The sequence below is a fragment of the Pyxicephalus adspersus genome, chromosome 1 (genome assembly GCF_032062135.1).
Source record: "Pyxicephalus adspersus chromosome 1, UCB_Pads_2.0, whole genome shotgun sequence".
Taxonomy (NCBI): Eukaryota; Metazoa; Chordata; class Amphibia; order Anura; family Pyxicephalidae; genus Pyxicephalus; species Pyxicephalus adspersus.
In genome coordinates this window covers 46,002,030-46,018,744 of record NC_092858.1, presented here as the reverse complement: position 1 = coordinate 46,018,744, position 16,715 = coordinate 46,002,030, and the positions used below count along the sequence as shown (strand labels likewise).

General features: G+C 34.6%; 1 protein-coding gene across 1 annotated transcript in view; it reads left to right on the top strand.

Moving 5' to 3' along the window:
- Nucleotides 1-16,715, top strand: part of RB1 (RB transcriptional corepressor 1) — a gene marked incomplete in the record, with an annotated part of 82,369 nt that overhangs the window by 18,440 nt on the left and 47,214 nt on the right. Inside the window, 6 exon segments of the mRNA XM_072409727.1 lie at nucleotides 2,242-2,329; nucleotides 2,932-3,048; nucleotides 3,997-4,053; nucleotides 4,883-4,914; nucleotides 5,926-6,002; nucleotides 6,817-7,016. Of these exon segments, the coding sequence (XP_072265828.1) occupies nucleotides 2,242-2,329; nucleotides 2,932-3,048; nucleotides 3,997-4,053; nucleotides 4,883-4,914; nucleotides 5,926-6,002; nucleotides 6,817-7,016 (571 nt within the window).

Sequence of the window (16,715 nt, the reverse complement as noted above, 5' to 3'; positions counted from 1 at the left end):
TCCTGACAGCATGCTCCTTGTCACGATTGAATTATTAAGAACAAAATAACAGTTTTGTATTACCAGCAAATATAATTTCCTTACATAAACTCTTCTGCACAGGGTAAAATCAGGTCACATTAAGATACTTACCTTTTTTTTTTTTGTGCTCTGGGGATGGTCATTTACTTGGTAGTAAAGCCAAAAAGCAAAATGACAAAAGCCTTCATCCATAACAACAGTGACAACATTCTTATTTCTTTTACATTTCTATTGAGGCAGAATTGTAGGATAGAGAGATTGGTAGGGAGAGCGTTAAATCCCTTATATTGTATTTCATACAGCACAATTGAAATTAAAAAAGAAAAGGTTGATTTGAAATACTTTAATGTTTTTGAGATTTTGCAGTTGCTTCTGTGATTTTACTCCCATGTTGAATATAGTTCTTCAGTTTTTTCTCTGCCCTTAGAGCTTTCTTTAAGTGAATGACGTAAGTGGATGAAATGAAAATAAAAGCAGTTGTTTGTGCATGTGTTGATCCTTGTTTCTAGGTGTGCCTTGGTTCTGTCAGTGGAATGTCAGAATGACTGGATTGATTTGTGGTGGAGTTGTGTTTATGGAATATGTATAAAAATGATAAGTATTTATTCCTAGCATTATCTAAATATTCCTTAACATGGAGAACGATCTGTAGCGTTTATATCTCTAAACTGTGGTTTGTATTTTCCAAATAACTAGTTTGCTGAAGTTGACCTATTTTGGGTTCTGTAACTATACTGTTGTTTATGTCATCAAGTTATTACATCAGAAATGTTGCTGATCTTCTCTAGTCAAATTCTACACCTATACTACTTTCAATTATACTGAGAAGACATTGGGCTTGATATAAAGCTTTCCAAGACTGGAGATACTAGCCTATCATGGGTGAATCAGGAAGATACACCAAACCTGGAATGGATTTCTTAAGATAATTTGCCATTATTTGGCAAATGTTTTCAATCCTGAAAAAGATACATTTTAGGTTGGCTGGATCACCCAGGTTCTCCCATCATAGTCTATCTTCTCCAGTCTTGGTGAGCTTTGATAAATCAGGACCAGTGCAGTGCCTCTTGTACACATATCGGCTGTAGAATTCAGCATAGGATTAACATCATGATGGCGTTTGTTATTCAGCTGATAAGACCGCAAATAGAATTTCCACTGCAGATGACTGATTTTTAAATGTGATAATACATGTTTTTTTTACCACATGTAGCTGGGAACACATTTATTAAAGTAAACCTATCATGGTAGAACCAAAGATGCTACCATTTCAGACCTCTATTTCTAATTGCTTGGCTCCCTTATTAACTATTCTGCTTTAATCTTTCTTACCTAAGACAAGTATGCAAATAATGACTTTTGGCTTCACTCTTACTTCCCTAGTCAGTATACTTTTTACATTTCACCCATTAGGTCAGCAGCATAGCTGACATATTCTGGAACTGCTAAACCTGCTTTTAAAAATGCTAGTTACCTGACTACTTATTTCTGTTTTGACTGGTTTAATAAACATTGGATTCGTTTTTAAGGATTTTTTTGTCCTATATTCTGCCCTATAATATGCTGGTATTAGTACAATGTTGTTATTAAAGTAAAGTTGAGTGCACTGATACTCTTTTCTGTGTACTGGTTCTCTGGTAACGATTCACTAAAGCAAAAAATATTATAAAGTAAATTAATTGTTGGCAAAAAAGTGAATTTGTGATTACTGAAAATAACCAATCATGCAGGGGAATCTCCTAAAACTAATTTTTTTGCTAGTACATGATTGAATATTCAGAGTTAATGCAAGATTTCTTCATTTGGAAGGTGAACATAAAAGCTTAATTCTTGAATAACTAAATATTGTTTAAACACAAGAGGCATGTGTTTTCTTAAACTGTGGGGTTCATTGTGTATGTCCTCTAGATATCTGCAGTAATTCATTGTGAAGTTTGTGCAGGTTTCTGTATTAGGATTGATAAACACTGCTCGCTCCCCATGTGCAAGGCAATGGATAGTAATCCACCTCCTGTAGGTGTTGCTGTAACTTTGCAAAATAAACATGCTCTACTTCTTTAGTAAATCAGTCTCCGTATATCTGTTAGGTGTCTGTTTGTTTATTAGGTGTTTAAATCTGAAATATATATATAAAATCAAACTGAGAATGTGAAAATATAATCTTTGCTATAAAGGACTAATGTACAAAATGCGCTGGTTTGCCATTTTTTTTCTCAACAGAGCTGCAATGAACACAATCTACAAATTGTTGGTTGCTTTGAATTCAGCCAGTGATGAGCCCTCTGAAATTCTCAACAAGTACTTTGAGGCAAGTTTGCAGGAAGTGTACGGCTTATGTTAACATTTCACACTCTCATTATAGTTACAGGAAATCCATTTCAAGATATTCTCATATGTACTTGAAAATAAGCCCAGAGTTGTGTTTTGTAGAGATCAGAAATTGCTGTGTAAATGTTTTTGAATGCCAGTTATACTTCTAAAGTATTAAGGTTGCATGTATTGCCCTAAATGTTATATAATGGGAAGATAATTGCTACTGTTTTACATGTCCCTTCATCCATTATTAGATATAAGCAACTATGGTTTCTGATATTTTATATTAATTGTAAAACATGGCTCTGTGACTGCCTGTAACATGTTTGGTTCCTCATTAGGTTTTTGTCCTTATTAGGTATTAGTTGCCATATGCTGATGGTTTTTCTTTTTAATCCATTTTTGAGATCTGTACAGATTTGTAACTCTGACGTGCTAATAAGAAGGGGTGGGCTTAAGATCCTGGCAATGCATGTAAAAGGGTTTTGGGGAAAAGCAAAGGCTTGGAGTTACTAAAAGTGCTACGATGATGATCACTCCGTTAAACTGATCTTTAACACAAAAATGTTACTAGTAGTAACACTTTGATCTTTGCAGAACTGCACAATAAATCCAAAGAACAAAATCACAGAGAGAGTAGAGCGTTTCGGACATGTTTTCAAAGAACGTTTTGCTGCTGCAATTGGTCAAGCATGTGCACAAATAGGATATCAGGTAAAGTACCTCTAGAGACGTGTGTATGTATATATTTTACTCTCCGTTTTTTACAGCCACATCTTCCTCACTCAGTGCAAAACCTGCTTAAAGTAACAAGTCTGCCAACACAAACCCTTAGTCTCCCTAGATATATTTCAGTTTTTCACTATCTGAACTCCACTGCTCCCACTTTTCCTTTGTGAGCATGTTCAGAACATTTCATCTATAATTGGAGACTATTGGATATGAAGCTGTCTGTGTTTCAGAATAGTCCTGTTGTGTTCTCATCTCTTAGTGCATATACGTTGCTGCTTGTTTTTTCCTATTTATTCCCCTAGTTGTTGAGTTTGATGGACTTATGTCATTTTTTCAACCTGACTAACTATACAGCTGTCCAATGTATTCTTCATAATGTATTGCCAGATTTTCCAGGTTTGGTTGTCTGCAAATAACTAAACCTATTCATGTTCACCCATATGTAATACAATATAGAGTATTTATTTATGCTCTGCACAGTTCTATTGGTATTATTCTGCGTGGAGTTTGCAGGGTCTCCCCGTGTCTGCGTGGGTTTCCTCCGGGTACTCCGGTTTCCTCCCACATCCCAAAAACATGCAGTTAGGTTAATTGGCTTCTCCCTAACAATTGACCTTAGATTACATTAATCACATATGACTATGGTAGGGACATTAGATTGTGAGCTCCTTTGAGGGACAGTTAGTGACACAACTATGGACTTTGTACAGCGCTTCGTAATATGATGGCGCTATATAAATACTGTATAACAATAATGATTCTTGATGGCAATACTTCTATGAAATGTACTTGATTTATAGAAGTAAGAGACTTGTTCCTTAGTGATCTGTATATGCTTTTTAAATATTTCTATTCAAAAGCAAATGAAATGTTGATGTATTTTAGTGATATTTTTGGGTTACAGATTTGTTTTTTTTTTTTGTTAAACAGCGGTACAGAGTTGGGGTGCGTTTACATTATAGAGTGATGGAATCTATACTTAAATCTGTAAGTACATCGATAAAATGTTATGTTAAATCAGCTATGTTATATATCCCTTTTTTTCCTTATTGGTATAGTAAGTTCAGGACCATGGACTTATGTTCAAATAAAATATAGACTTTTAAACCTTGTCATTGACTCCTAGATGGCCAAGCCAAATTTAGCAACATCCAAAGTTTTGATTAACTTCAAGAACACTGAAGGCTTCTTTTATAAATTTGTCTTTGAAATTCTCTGAGAGGTGTTCTAATCTCTTGTTTCAGTTTCTATTAAAACAATAAAACACCTCATTTTTTGCAGAACGGCACTCTATGTACAGTGCTCGTTTATGCATCTTTCAGTCTTTTGTATATAAATAAAAAAATTACAATTTTACAGGTATGGCCTTAATAGGTGGATGGGCCTCTTTACTACTGGAATCCTTTACAGATATAAGAAGCAGATGCTTATTCACACTTAAAATGTGCTTCTCCAAACTCAAATACCAGTGTTGAGTGAACCAACCATTTAAATGGTCTCCTTCTGTGGTGGCCTATTATTCTTTATTGCCAAATTCAGTTTTTGCATCTTTTTGTGTTTCACAAAAACATGGTGACTCCATGTTTCAGTTTTCTTGTAAGTGATCACAAGGCTAAGTCCACTGTTGTGTTGTGTTTTTGTTTTTTGTTTTTTTTATAAACAAATTAAATGTGCTCTTGCTTTGTTTCAACAAATTGCCCTATGATTAGGTATTTGTATATTATATTATATTATATTATGTTTTTTTTTATGTTTGCCAGTATCTAACACAAATACATTTATTACGATACATACAACTTTTTTCATTACCTTTCAGGAAGAAGAGCGCTTGTCTATACACAACTTCAGGTTTGTTTTTCAGTTTTATGTTGTATATTTTTAGGTTTAGAGGAAATTTTAGCAATTGCTGTAGAAACTCATGAGGGAATTTGAAGCTTTTTATAATGAGCTGTCTGCTTCCTGTCCCCTGTGTCTGTCAGCACGGTGCCCCATGCTTTTCTGATTCTTTTGAAGACTTGTTTCTATTGTGTAAAAGTATAGGGACAGTATAGGGTGCACAGTATAGGTCAAAGCTAATTTTGTCCACATGTACACTAAATGTTTTTACAGAGCACCAGCTTTTTCTAAATTCATACAATCATCACTTCTCTCTGCATTGAGTGCTATTCATTTTGTCCTGTTTATTAGAACTGCATTTTAGGTATAATAAAACACAGGGGGATGTGTCACTAAACACTAATTGATATTTATCTGTGTGATTTTTCTTTAACATATTCCTTTTTAAAAAGATGCATGTTAGCAAGGTCTAAAACCATAGCAGTTAAGGAAGACCTCTATAATGAAAATGCAGAACATACCACAACCAACACTCTGGGAACTTTATTATTAGTGGAGTTATTGCTTAAGATAGTGCATTGTATTGTTCACATATTTCTCTTAAACGTTTTAGTTGTGAATCCTTTTTATTTCATGGTTTTAGAGTGTTTTTTACACCAGGTTTTGATTCTGTTATGTGTGATTGTAGCCATGAATAGGGATGCTTTTTAACCATGAAATGCCTTGCTTGTTTTTTGTTTTTTTGTTTCTGTCAATCTTTCTATATCTCATCAAGGACTGTTCAAATGAGTCTTTGGTTAATAGCGCTGTGAGCGGATTCTGATAGGAATCCTTTTATTGTAGAAAACACAGGTAACAATCTAGTGCTCCTCCCCACTATCAAAATGTTGCACCTTGCAGATTTTCTAACCATTTCCCTTTCTGTCTAAAAGATAAAAAGTGCTGGCTTAACATCCAATTTAATGTAACTTAGATTTTTCCTTTTTTCAATGTATAAAAATGATTTATTTCTTTATTTTGTAGCAAACTGCTGAATAATGGCACTTTTCATACATCTCTTCTGGCCTGTGCTGTGGAAGTTGTCATGGCTGCTTATGGAGGTAAGGAAAATGTTGTCAGAGTGTACAAATACTTCACCCTAAATCTATACCCTATCTTTAAAGCCTTTAAGCCTGAATTTCTTTTTAAGTGTGTGTTCATCAATCGTTCTTATGGAATGACACATAATGGAAACCTGTGTTGGGAGAAGTAGGTTGTTACTGTGGGTTTTCTTTTGCAATATTGAGTTGTCTCTGGCCTTATCACTTTGTCAGTCACTGGCCTTAAACAAGTATGCAACTGCCGACATTGTAGTTTCTGTTCTTTATATTTTTTCCCGATCAGTATTTTAGTGTATATTCAAACAATTTGGCTGAAATAATAAAATTACTTATCTTTAGTGGCAGCATGTCATTTACTTTTAGTACTGTTTTCATCCAGGTCACACCTTTTCTGTCCCTTGTGATTCAGGATTTTGCATGTTAACATGGCATTGCATTAAGGTAGCCAATTTATTTTGAAGTTGCGGCCAAAGTGCAACAGTAGAGGAAAAATTAGAGTTAACTTCCACAAAGCATAGCATAAAACATGCGGTCATAATATGTTTTGTTTCATTCTGGCTCTTAATCCCCCATTGAGAGTTGTGACAGGGCACGAGGAGATATGCTATCATTGACGAAAATGATGATAAAAGTCTTTCCTACTAGCCTCCCAACTAGAAAAAAAGAAAAGGATTTGGCTGGAGTTAGACTTTAACTGATGGGATGTTTTTATATTTTTGACTTTGCTGTATAACTGTGTGTAATCTAGGCATATAATTAAACATTGGCTTGTTACAATAATTAATGTAAACTCTATCTTTTTTTCATTTACTAGGAAATCCCTCCCCGAGTCAATCCAATGCAGAAACTGCAGTTTCCTTTCCTTGGATCCTTGATGTTTTTGAGCAGAAACCATTTGACTTTCATAAAGTAATCGAGAGCTTTATTAAAGCTGAACAATGTCTAACAAAAGAAATGATCAAACACCTTGAGCGCTGTGAAAACATGATTATGGAAAGTTTGGCTTGGCAGTCGGTGAGTCCAGAAACATTGTGCTTTTATTTTTAATTTTTTTTGGTTGAAAGTGATGACTCCTTGTGTATATAATTTTTTGCAATTAGGTTTCTTTTTCAGATAGTTAGAGAGAATGGCTTTATGATCTGAAATCTCTGATCTCCATCACATTTGCTCTTTTCAGTTTGTCGTCACAGGTCACTTGCTTTTAAACAATCTTTTGTGCATTGTTTTTTGATACCACTGTGTTCACATGTAAAGTAGACAAACGCTAATAATGTCGCAGAAGGCAAGCGTTTGTTATAAACTTTATGTGAGGACACAATGCCATCTAGTTGTGTGACCTGAGCATAAACTGAATTTTATTTTCTTAACAGCAGTTTTAGGTCAAACAAATCTCTATTTATGCTCAAGCATATTTGGTACTTGTTCCATGCCAACCCTTTGGTAATGAACTCAAGATTTAGACAAAAACCTGTATTCTTACTTTTAAAAATAGTACTCCCCCCCCCCCTTACATTTCTGTCTACAGAGTTTGTCTGCATTTATTGTTGGCCATCCTTTAGGCATGTTGTAATTATATTCCTGTAACTAAGTCATTTTCCAACATTGTATGGTGATCTCTTCATGATCACCGTACAATGATCATGATCACTGATTACTTGTCTGCATTTTAAATGGTTCTAAATCAATTTTATATATTTCAAACCCTCAAATGTTTTTTACTTTTCTTTTGAGGTTATAAATATTTACATTTAATTTCTGCATCAGATATTATTGTGATTAAAATGTTAAGTTTACAATGTTCCAAACCTTGAGAGTTCATTCTATGTTTTTATAATGCTTTAGTTTGTATTTCTTATTACAGGCTTTACATAATTTTTGTAATTTTAATGCAACAATAACATATTCACAAACACATTTTTTAAAGCATTAAACATGTTTACATAGGCTAGTCTTTCAGAGGAATAGGTTAGTCTTTCATAGTTGTGTTTCCATTACCAATCCGTGAGGAAAATTATGTGTCATAATTCCTGTTGTCAAATGCAACTTTTAACAAGTATGTTTAACATATTTTAATCTGTAAAAGCCTCTTTGTTGACATCTTAAAAAAAGAAGTCGTAAGAGGTTTCTTGGAGCCACCATCTATCTGTGATGTCAGCATGCCAAGCAGTCCCAGACCTGTAGTATTCCTCTGCTTCCTCCTCAGAAGCTGTATTTAGGTTAAGTGGGCTGGGGAAGATCATTACAGACAATAATTAGTCACTCCTTGAAATAAGGGGGTCATATGGCAAACAAGCAGGTAAGGGCTTGTTCTAGGGAATTTGCTATTTTTTTTTTAAATGTTTCAATGTGAATAAAAATAAAATATATAAAATAAAAACCGCAAATAAGCCTATAAAACACTAAAACATTTTTTACCTGTAACTTTCTTTTAAAACTGTTGATCAGGTTTATTTTTAGAAGAAAGTATTGTATCCACATGTTATGTAGTGACAACAAACTTGAGTCTGGGAAAACAGTCACAGGTAATACTGAAACCTGTTTCCCGTTTTGGATTCCACACAGCCCCATCACCAATAATTTAAATTCCACCTCACCACATCCCCTAGTGTTACATCACTAGCAGCTTCTGCCATCTGGATGCAGCTAAACTGTATCTGATAAAAGCAGAGTAGGCGATGGGTCTAAAAGATTTCTGATGTCTACATAAAAATAGAATTTGTTGTGACAATAAAACAAAAATATGTGCTCTGTTCTTCTGTACTCTTCCTGCTCCCTTCAAAGCATTACATCCACCATTATACCATTTCACCCTTCACATCCCTATTGTACACATACTGCCCACCTTCACATCCTCTGAACTCCTCTCCTGTACACACAGTCTGCTGTCAAGCCCTCTGCACTCCCAACCATGCTTGTCCTGCAATAGACACACTTTTGCTAGTTGCTTAAAAGTTCTAGCTGTGTGTATTTTTCTTCTATGTAGAGTATTAGAGGAGCTGTGTTCTGCCTCCCCTGACCGAGCATTGAAAGTGTGATCTCTAAAACTATCCGGTTGTCCAGAGTTAGCGATAACTTACAATCTCAGCAGTGTTGGCAGACAGTTGACTTGATCAGAATGACACTTTGTTGATCATTGAGAAGTGTATTCCTAACTGTGAGGATCTATACACCAGTGAACATCTGATAGGTCAAAAGATCAGAGCAGGAAACACTCCAATACATGTGGACAAAATGGAGACAGGAGGGGCTTACAGACAAACTGAAACTACAGGAAGAGAAGCAAGACAAACTTTAAGAAGCTATTATAAGCAAACAACACTACTAGCCAGCACACACAATGCATGTGTAACATGACAAGCTATATTTTCAGTTGAGGTACAAGTATTCTGCACTTACTGAAATCAGATCAGTAATTGTAAATCTGATATTATAGAAGTTTACTACTACCCCAGATTTGTAGATAGTCATTTCACACACTTATGGGAGGACAATTTCTTTTCCAGAAATCTAGCGGAGTTATCCTTCATTAGTCTAACAGGCAAACATTGTCGGTGCATTATCCAGCATATTAGACAGAAACCTGTATGGTTGGATATCGGCTTATGTATGTTATGGCAAACAGGTTATTATTATTTTTTATAATATTTAATATTTTTTACAAGTGGCCCTAGTACTGGGAAAGAATACAATTTTTACACTATTTAAAGTTTTAACTTCCCCTTCTGGTGCTTCCGGAAGGAAAAGCTGCCTGCAGTCTCTGTATATCTGATGTACTTTCTGGTGTGTCTGCTTTCCTCACTGTGTGCTTTAATTCTGCCCACTTCCCTGTCCACAACTACAGTATATCATACCAAAACTGACTAAATTAAACACAGTTTATTTATATGGAAATAATATTCACATGTCCATAAATGTAAAGCAAATTAACAAATTGTCATTTCATTTTCTAAAAAAAAAAAAAATGTGCTATCTGTTCTTTACAGGTTCTTTAGGTTTGGGTTTTGAAAGTATTCTAAGTTTTATTAGTTTATAAGTTCTAGGTTAATTATTTCATTTTTAAACATTTTTTTTTCTTTAAAGATTTTTTTCCTCTTCATTTCAGTATTCATATAAAGGTTTCTAATGACTTTGGGTAAAAAATTCATTAATTTATTGAATTGGCTTTAAAGCTAAAAGGTTTTCCTTCTTTTTCTTTTTTCAAAGTTTTTGATAGAGTACAGAAAGGATAAAGGGATTTTCCTTCTTAGGGGTTTGGTATAGGAACAGGTGTCCTCATTGATAGATCGCTATCAATCCCTCATTTTCTGGTATGTAGCCTTTTTAATGAACCCCAGAACAAAAACAAGGATGACCTTTACCCAGGGATTACCTATACATACACTTTTAAAAAATAAATATGCCTTTATGATGAAAATATCCAATTATTTGTATAGTAGCTGTCTTTTGAATTTTTAAATCTGCTCCTAAGTGTATCAAAACTTAAAAATAAAAAAATATATTAACTAGGCTTAAATAGGTGACTATGTTAGCTTTTTTTCCCCCCTTATCACCTGGTAATCCTGTGTATAACACACATCCTGTCCCTGGTAAGCTATGTGCACTCCCCAAAGATTTAGTTATCCTTTTAAGCTGGTCAAACACATTATGTATTCTGACTGATTGAAGCCTGTACTGACTGGAATGTACAAGCTGGCATTACTGCCTTCATTCAGAGCTTTTAGGGTTACACTAATTAGATAGAAATGTTTTCTCATTTTAAAGCCCAGTACACATCTAGATGGGTCACATAGAATTACATTATACTATGCACTTCTATGCAGTGGGGTCACACAGAAGGTCTACCACATAGCAACAAGTAAAAAAAAATTGCTTGTTTCAGTTGCTGTACTGTGTCTGAAGAAACAACATTGTAACACTAGGATAGAAAAAATGCCACAGAATCTCCCAACATTGTAGGGGGAGGTATTCTGTATTTGGAGATGAATTGGAACACTTAATGAACACTGCGGGAAACTTATTAGGTGTAGGGCCAAAAGATGATTATTTTTTATTTTTTTATTTTATTTATTTGTTTATTTTTCCATTTATACAAGGGAAATAAAAAGAACCCTATTAAATGGTTAACTGGCCAGCAGGAAGCAAATGAGGTCCATTTTTAAGTTTATATACACTTTAAAATTTTAAGAGAACTTGAATGTGTTTAGCCAACTTTAGAGATTTTTTTTCCTGTAAGAGTTACAATTTTTTTTTATATGGCTGTTTGACAGTCAATGGTAATAATGATAATTAATACCTTCTCACACCCGTTCTTGAACTACAACTATTGCAGAGGACAAGTAAACAGCAATTATATGGGTGTAAATATTTACTTTGAGTTTGAAGTCCATGTGGATTACTACAGGATTAGCTTGCAATGTAAGTGTAAAAAGTAGTTATTTGCAGTCTTTTGAGGTTTAAAAAAAAGAGTAACACTCTTTTACATGCAGTAGTTTATATTTCACTTATGACAAGGTTAACTTTGTTTTGCCAGTTCTGTCCTAACCATAAAATTGTACTTTGGTCTTTATGGTGTAAATCAATTGTTTTCAGTACTGCCTTATTTTATCCTGTCTGCTAAAGAGACTTCACATATGTTCACAACATCCAACCAAGCTTACCTCCAAATATCAGAAATGGTGGTCTGTGGACTTTTCTTTAGCCCTTTGACCTGAAAGGGGATGCAGCTAGGGGTGTAGAAGGCTCTATCTATCTCCAAGAAATATTTCTGATTATATAGGGGCAAGGTCACTAGGCTTGTAGCACACTATACAAATACAGTCCAGTTCTCAGGCCTAAGCATAGCACTACTGTTCTACATCAGTTTATATTTGTAGGAAGAAAACATCTGCTGTTCTTTGATGTAGAACACACCTGGCCTTTCAAGCAAAGAATGACCCTGACATACAAAGAGGTTCAGTTTTCATCACTTTGTTACCTTATGCTATTGTTCTTGGCATTTAAAGATGCTGGTTTATTCCACCTTATTAATTTGCTAACCTGAAGCTTGTTTATTGCTCAAATCCTTACAAAAGGTAACCCATAAAATGTTAAATATACTAATTTGATATAATGAATAAAGGGAGGATTGTGGTATTGTAAATTTTTATAAAAAAAAAAAAAAAACTTACTGATTATCAGTGCCATACAGTCAAAAAAATGAAAGTAAAAGTTGTATGTATGGCACCATGGGAGCAGTGCTAAGGCCTTACAAGGTGCATTTACAATGGGTACATGTTGCTCTGGCAGAATGAAAGGTTACTTTTAAGGAATTTACTCTCCTATTTACATTTCAGTAAACATGCATTTTTTCAGTTATCTTGAGTATGTATAACCTTTTTACAACGTTCAATTTCCTGGCACTGTATATGCATTATTTAGGGGAGAAAAGCCAGAGTTCATATTCCTTCTTTTCAAAGACATTCAAACAGCAAATATAAAGCATTAAAAATATTTAGGATGTTTAAAAAAAATGTTCAAACACAAACCCACTCGCAACTCCTTGCACTGCACTGTTCAGCTGCCAGCAGCTTTTTCAGGTACTAATGAAGCTTCACATACTGGATAATATCTAGAGATATTTTCATTGCTGCTTTGTTTTGAGTTTACACCTCAATTGACATAAATATCAAGGAAAGCAATTCCAAAAAAAATAGCTAGGTTAGGCTTTATGTTGTGGGCTCATATCAGATTAATTTAAACTTTGAATATGTCTCTTTATTTTCTATAAGTTTGGGGTGTGAGTACTAAAACAATACATGCTGATGTTTAGGACATTGGCCTGTCACATTTAGCTAACAAAAGGTTTACCTGAGGGCAAAAGAGGGGAATCCTTATGAAATACTCGCTTGGTTAACTGAACAAATAGAAAAATAACTTATACTGTTCCTTTTAAATGTACCCTCAACATTTTTCTCCACTGACTGGCACCTATAAGATACGTCTCCAGTACAGGCTTTATATTTACAAGAGTAAATTAGTGTTAAATAATGTTTAATGGATTCAACAGATGAACTATATCTTCACCACTCATTTCCTGTATTCACAATGTGGTGCTTTCACAAGACAGGGATTTTGTGTTTCTTAGGGAGTAATGTACCTTTCTGTGGTACATTCTAAACCATACTAATTATACCTAAGTCATAAATACAATAGATTAGTAGTGGTCGTGCTGTGTAAAATGGGAAGAAGCCAGTTCAATTTTTCTTGAAAATATAAAAAAAAGGCATGTCAGTACTTTCTTTGAAAATTTCCAAAAAAGACCAGAAGGATAATATTCTGTACCTTGTTTCTCATAAACAGCAGACATCCTTTTCCAAATGACGGTCTTTATCCACTATTGTATTCGTTTCCTGCAGGGCCTTGTGCATCTAAAAGGAGCAGCTTGCCTAAGATGTTTAGAATGCTTCCTGTCAAGTGCTTTGCAATATAATAGCTTTGCATTACCGGAAACAGTTTGTCAATCTAAAGTTTACATTTTTTTTTACAAACAGTATTTTTTTTTTTTTTTGTGCAGAATTTTATTAAACAAAACTTTGTCCTCCAATAAACTTTAATTAAGCATGTGAGATTTCTCTCATATGTATTAAATGAATTTTAGTCCTATACAAGTATAATAACATGGTCTTACATATTAATCAATTTGAGATCTGCTTCTTTGTAGATGTCAAATATTTGATCTAATGCTTAGGATCTGTTTAGTGTCTGGTAAATGTAATTGTTATCAAACTAATTCCAAAGCTCCGCTTCATCCACCATTTATACCCGTTGCTGCATCTGAAGCATTCTTTTACAGAATGTGCATTTCTTAAACAGATTTCACATCTCAAAGAGTTGTGCAACTTGTGCTCACATAGAGGAGGCTTTTTAAGGATCTGTTCACACTCATTCATTACTGTAACCTGTCGTGAAATTCAAATTTTATCACATTGCATGTCAATAGACAATTGGCAGGGTGTTACAGAACCAATGTTTTAGTCAGGCCACTTTGGAAGTGCATGCGTTTTTCGGTGCATTACAAAATCTTTGAGATGTGGTATGGTCAGAAGAGAGTTGTATAACTTTTTGTTTAAATGGGCTTCCTTAACAGTCCTTTGTTCACAATAATGCGTTGTATTATAAAATTATTTTGATGCTGCACATATTCTAAATTAACTCCTACACAACAGTATATGGTCTCTTCATATTGCCACAGGTTTATATGACATTGAGTATATGATTCGGGTGTAGAAAAGCACTGTTGATGCCTAAAATATGGGGGACGCTACAACAAATTTAAAGTGTGTATAATGTGTGAATCTGCAGACTGCATACAATATAATTATCGTTAATATTTTATAGTAACTAAATGTCCACTAAGGAACCAGAATAAAAAGATTGCAAATGCCTAAATAACTTTGATAACTACCTACCTAACATCTATAATGATAGGTTTCCATCAAATCAACAATTCTCCATTCTTTCCATGTACTCAAATCCAAGACATTATTTATTTCTTACATTAACTAACAAATAATATTTAAGGGTTGTGTGTCACACAATGTGGATAATATTTCTGCTTTTTTGTATTTTTTGCTCTTGTCTGTCAACTACTATATTACTTTATCCAAATTGATTAAAGTTTTTATAATTATTAAAGGAAGTTTGCAAATAAAAGCCTTTTGACTTTTGGTCATTTAGTGGTTTATAAGCTGTTCACCTAAAAAGTATGCATGCAATTTATGTAAAGTAAAAGTGATTATTTGTGTTGGCAACGTATATAGAGGTTTTTTTTTGTGTTCTGTGGTGACATTTAGCAAGCCTCATGTGCTGTTTACATGTGTGGTAATCTTGGCTCTGACATCATATGGTTTTACCTTCCCTGCCTCAAAGCAGCCCATAGTGTGCTGTTAAATCGGAGTAAGCATTTTCAGGAGTTGAGTCTGTACATGGGGAGGGTGCAGTTCAGCTTTAACTGGCCTTTTTTTTTGATAAATCAGTGAATATTGTAAACATTTTTGTATAGCTTTTTTCCCCCCTTCAGTGTATATTGTACATTATTTTTTCCACCTTGTTTGTGTATTGATGCTGCTGGGCTCTTTCAGTCACTTCCTTCTTGCTTGCACTGCGGTGTCGGTTTGAAATGATTGCTCTGGACTGGTTTAGTGATGACAAAGGTGTAGGCCATGCCAGTGCAATTTGTGTTCTAGGCAACAAGGGCCTTCAAGGTGGCAGCCTACCAGATATTTGTTTGTACAAATGTGCAGGTTAAAAAAATAAAATAAAAACAAAGTAGTTTTGGAAACTGTTTCAGTGTTTAATCCCATGTAGATGAGATGATACTTTAGTTACTGTTTGCAAGTGTTTCTGTTAAGTTATTATGCGTGGTCTGATTTGCTATTTTCATAATGAAGAATAATAACGTCCTCGTTTCAGTACTTAGTTTTCAATGCTTGATTTCCTGTCATTCAGCTACGTGTAACCAAGTCTTGGTGTCACTTGTTAAATGTATTTATATGCATGCTTAAGTTTGTCTACATTGGGAAACCGCAGGTCACGTGATTGAAAGTGTCTGAAGGAACTGCTGGCTCGATGCGCGCAACAGCTGCCTATTTTCTCTTTTGTTGACTGTGCTATATGGAAGTATAAACATAAATCTATTGCTATATATGGAAGTACAGAACTTTGTGAAAACTTAATTACAAGGTCTTCTTGGCCTGGAACTGAAAGTAGAACTCTGGCTGTTTCTGTCATACCATTTAGGTATTTTATCAGCCCTAATATTTGTTGTTCAGGTCAGCCATTCTAAGGCTACATACACACGTCAGATGATTCTCGTCTGATTATCGCTTCAGGGCTGGTATCGGACTAGAATCAGATGTGTGTACCGCACTAGTCCAACATCGTTCCTCAGATTCTCATCTTATTTTGGCAGGTCCACAAACAACAACAATCATAATAAAAGTGAGGGGGAGAGAGTGCAATGGGGTGCCACTTGTTCATTCTCACCTCTTCGCTCTCCATAGAGCAGAACGAGTCTGTATGTACAGCTCATGCATCTTTCAGACTTTTGTCATTGGAAAGAATCGTGAAAGGTCCTTTCCAACGACCAAAATCTAACGTGTGTACGCAGCCTAACACTATAGTTGGTAAACTGCGCATAGGGCTATGACTGAGCATCATTGTGTTGCTAAGGTTCTTCCTTTGCACGTAACAGCGAATCACATTGTCTTTTATTCTACTAGTTCAGCTTTTTTATTTATTTATTTATTTATTTATTTATTTTTTAACTAATATATATCCTGCAGCTTGTATCCGTAAACCTTTGTGGAAATTTGTGTGCTGTGACTTACATTAGTATGATCATCATGAATGATAGTACATCATTCAAGGTGTACTGTATTATTTCCTGCTCCACCCTTTTGGGTGTATAATGCAAGTGATTTTATGTAAATGTAAGTCATATGAGAACACATGCACATTGGATTGCAACGTGTTCTGCATGTGACTCATTCTCATGCCTTTATTTCAAGATAATGCCATCAGCTCTGTATTACTTCAAGGGCCCCAAAACACATTGAGGTTTAGATCTGCTATTAATATTCAACACATTCTTTGTTTTTAGGAAGTGCAAATGCATTTAGGAAATGCAGATTTGAAGTTATTTACAGGTACCGGTATTTTCTTGGCTCTTAGATT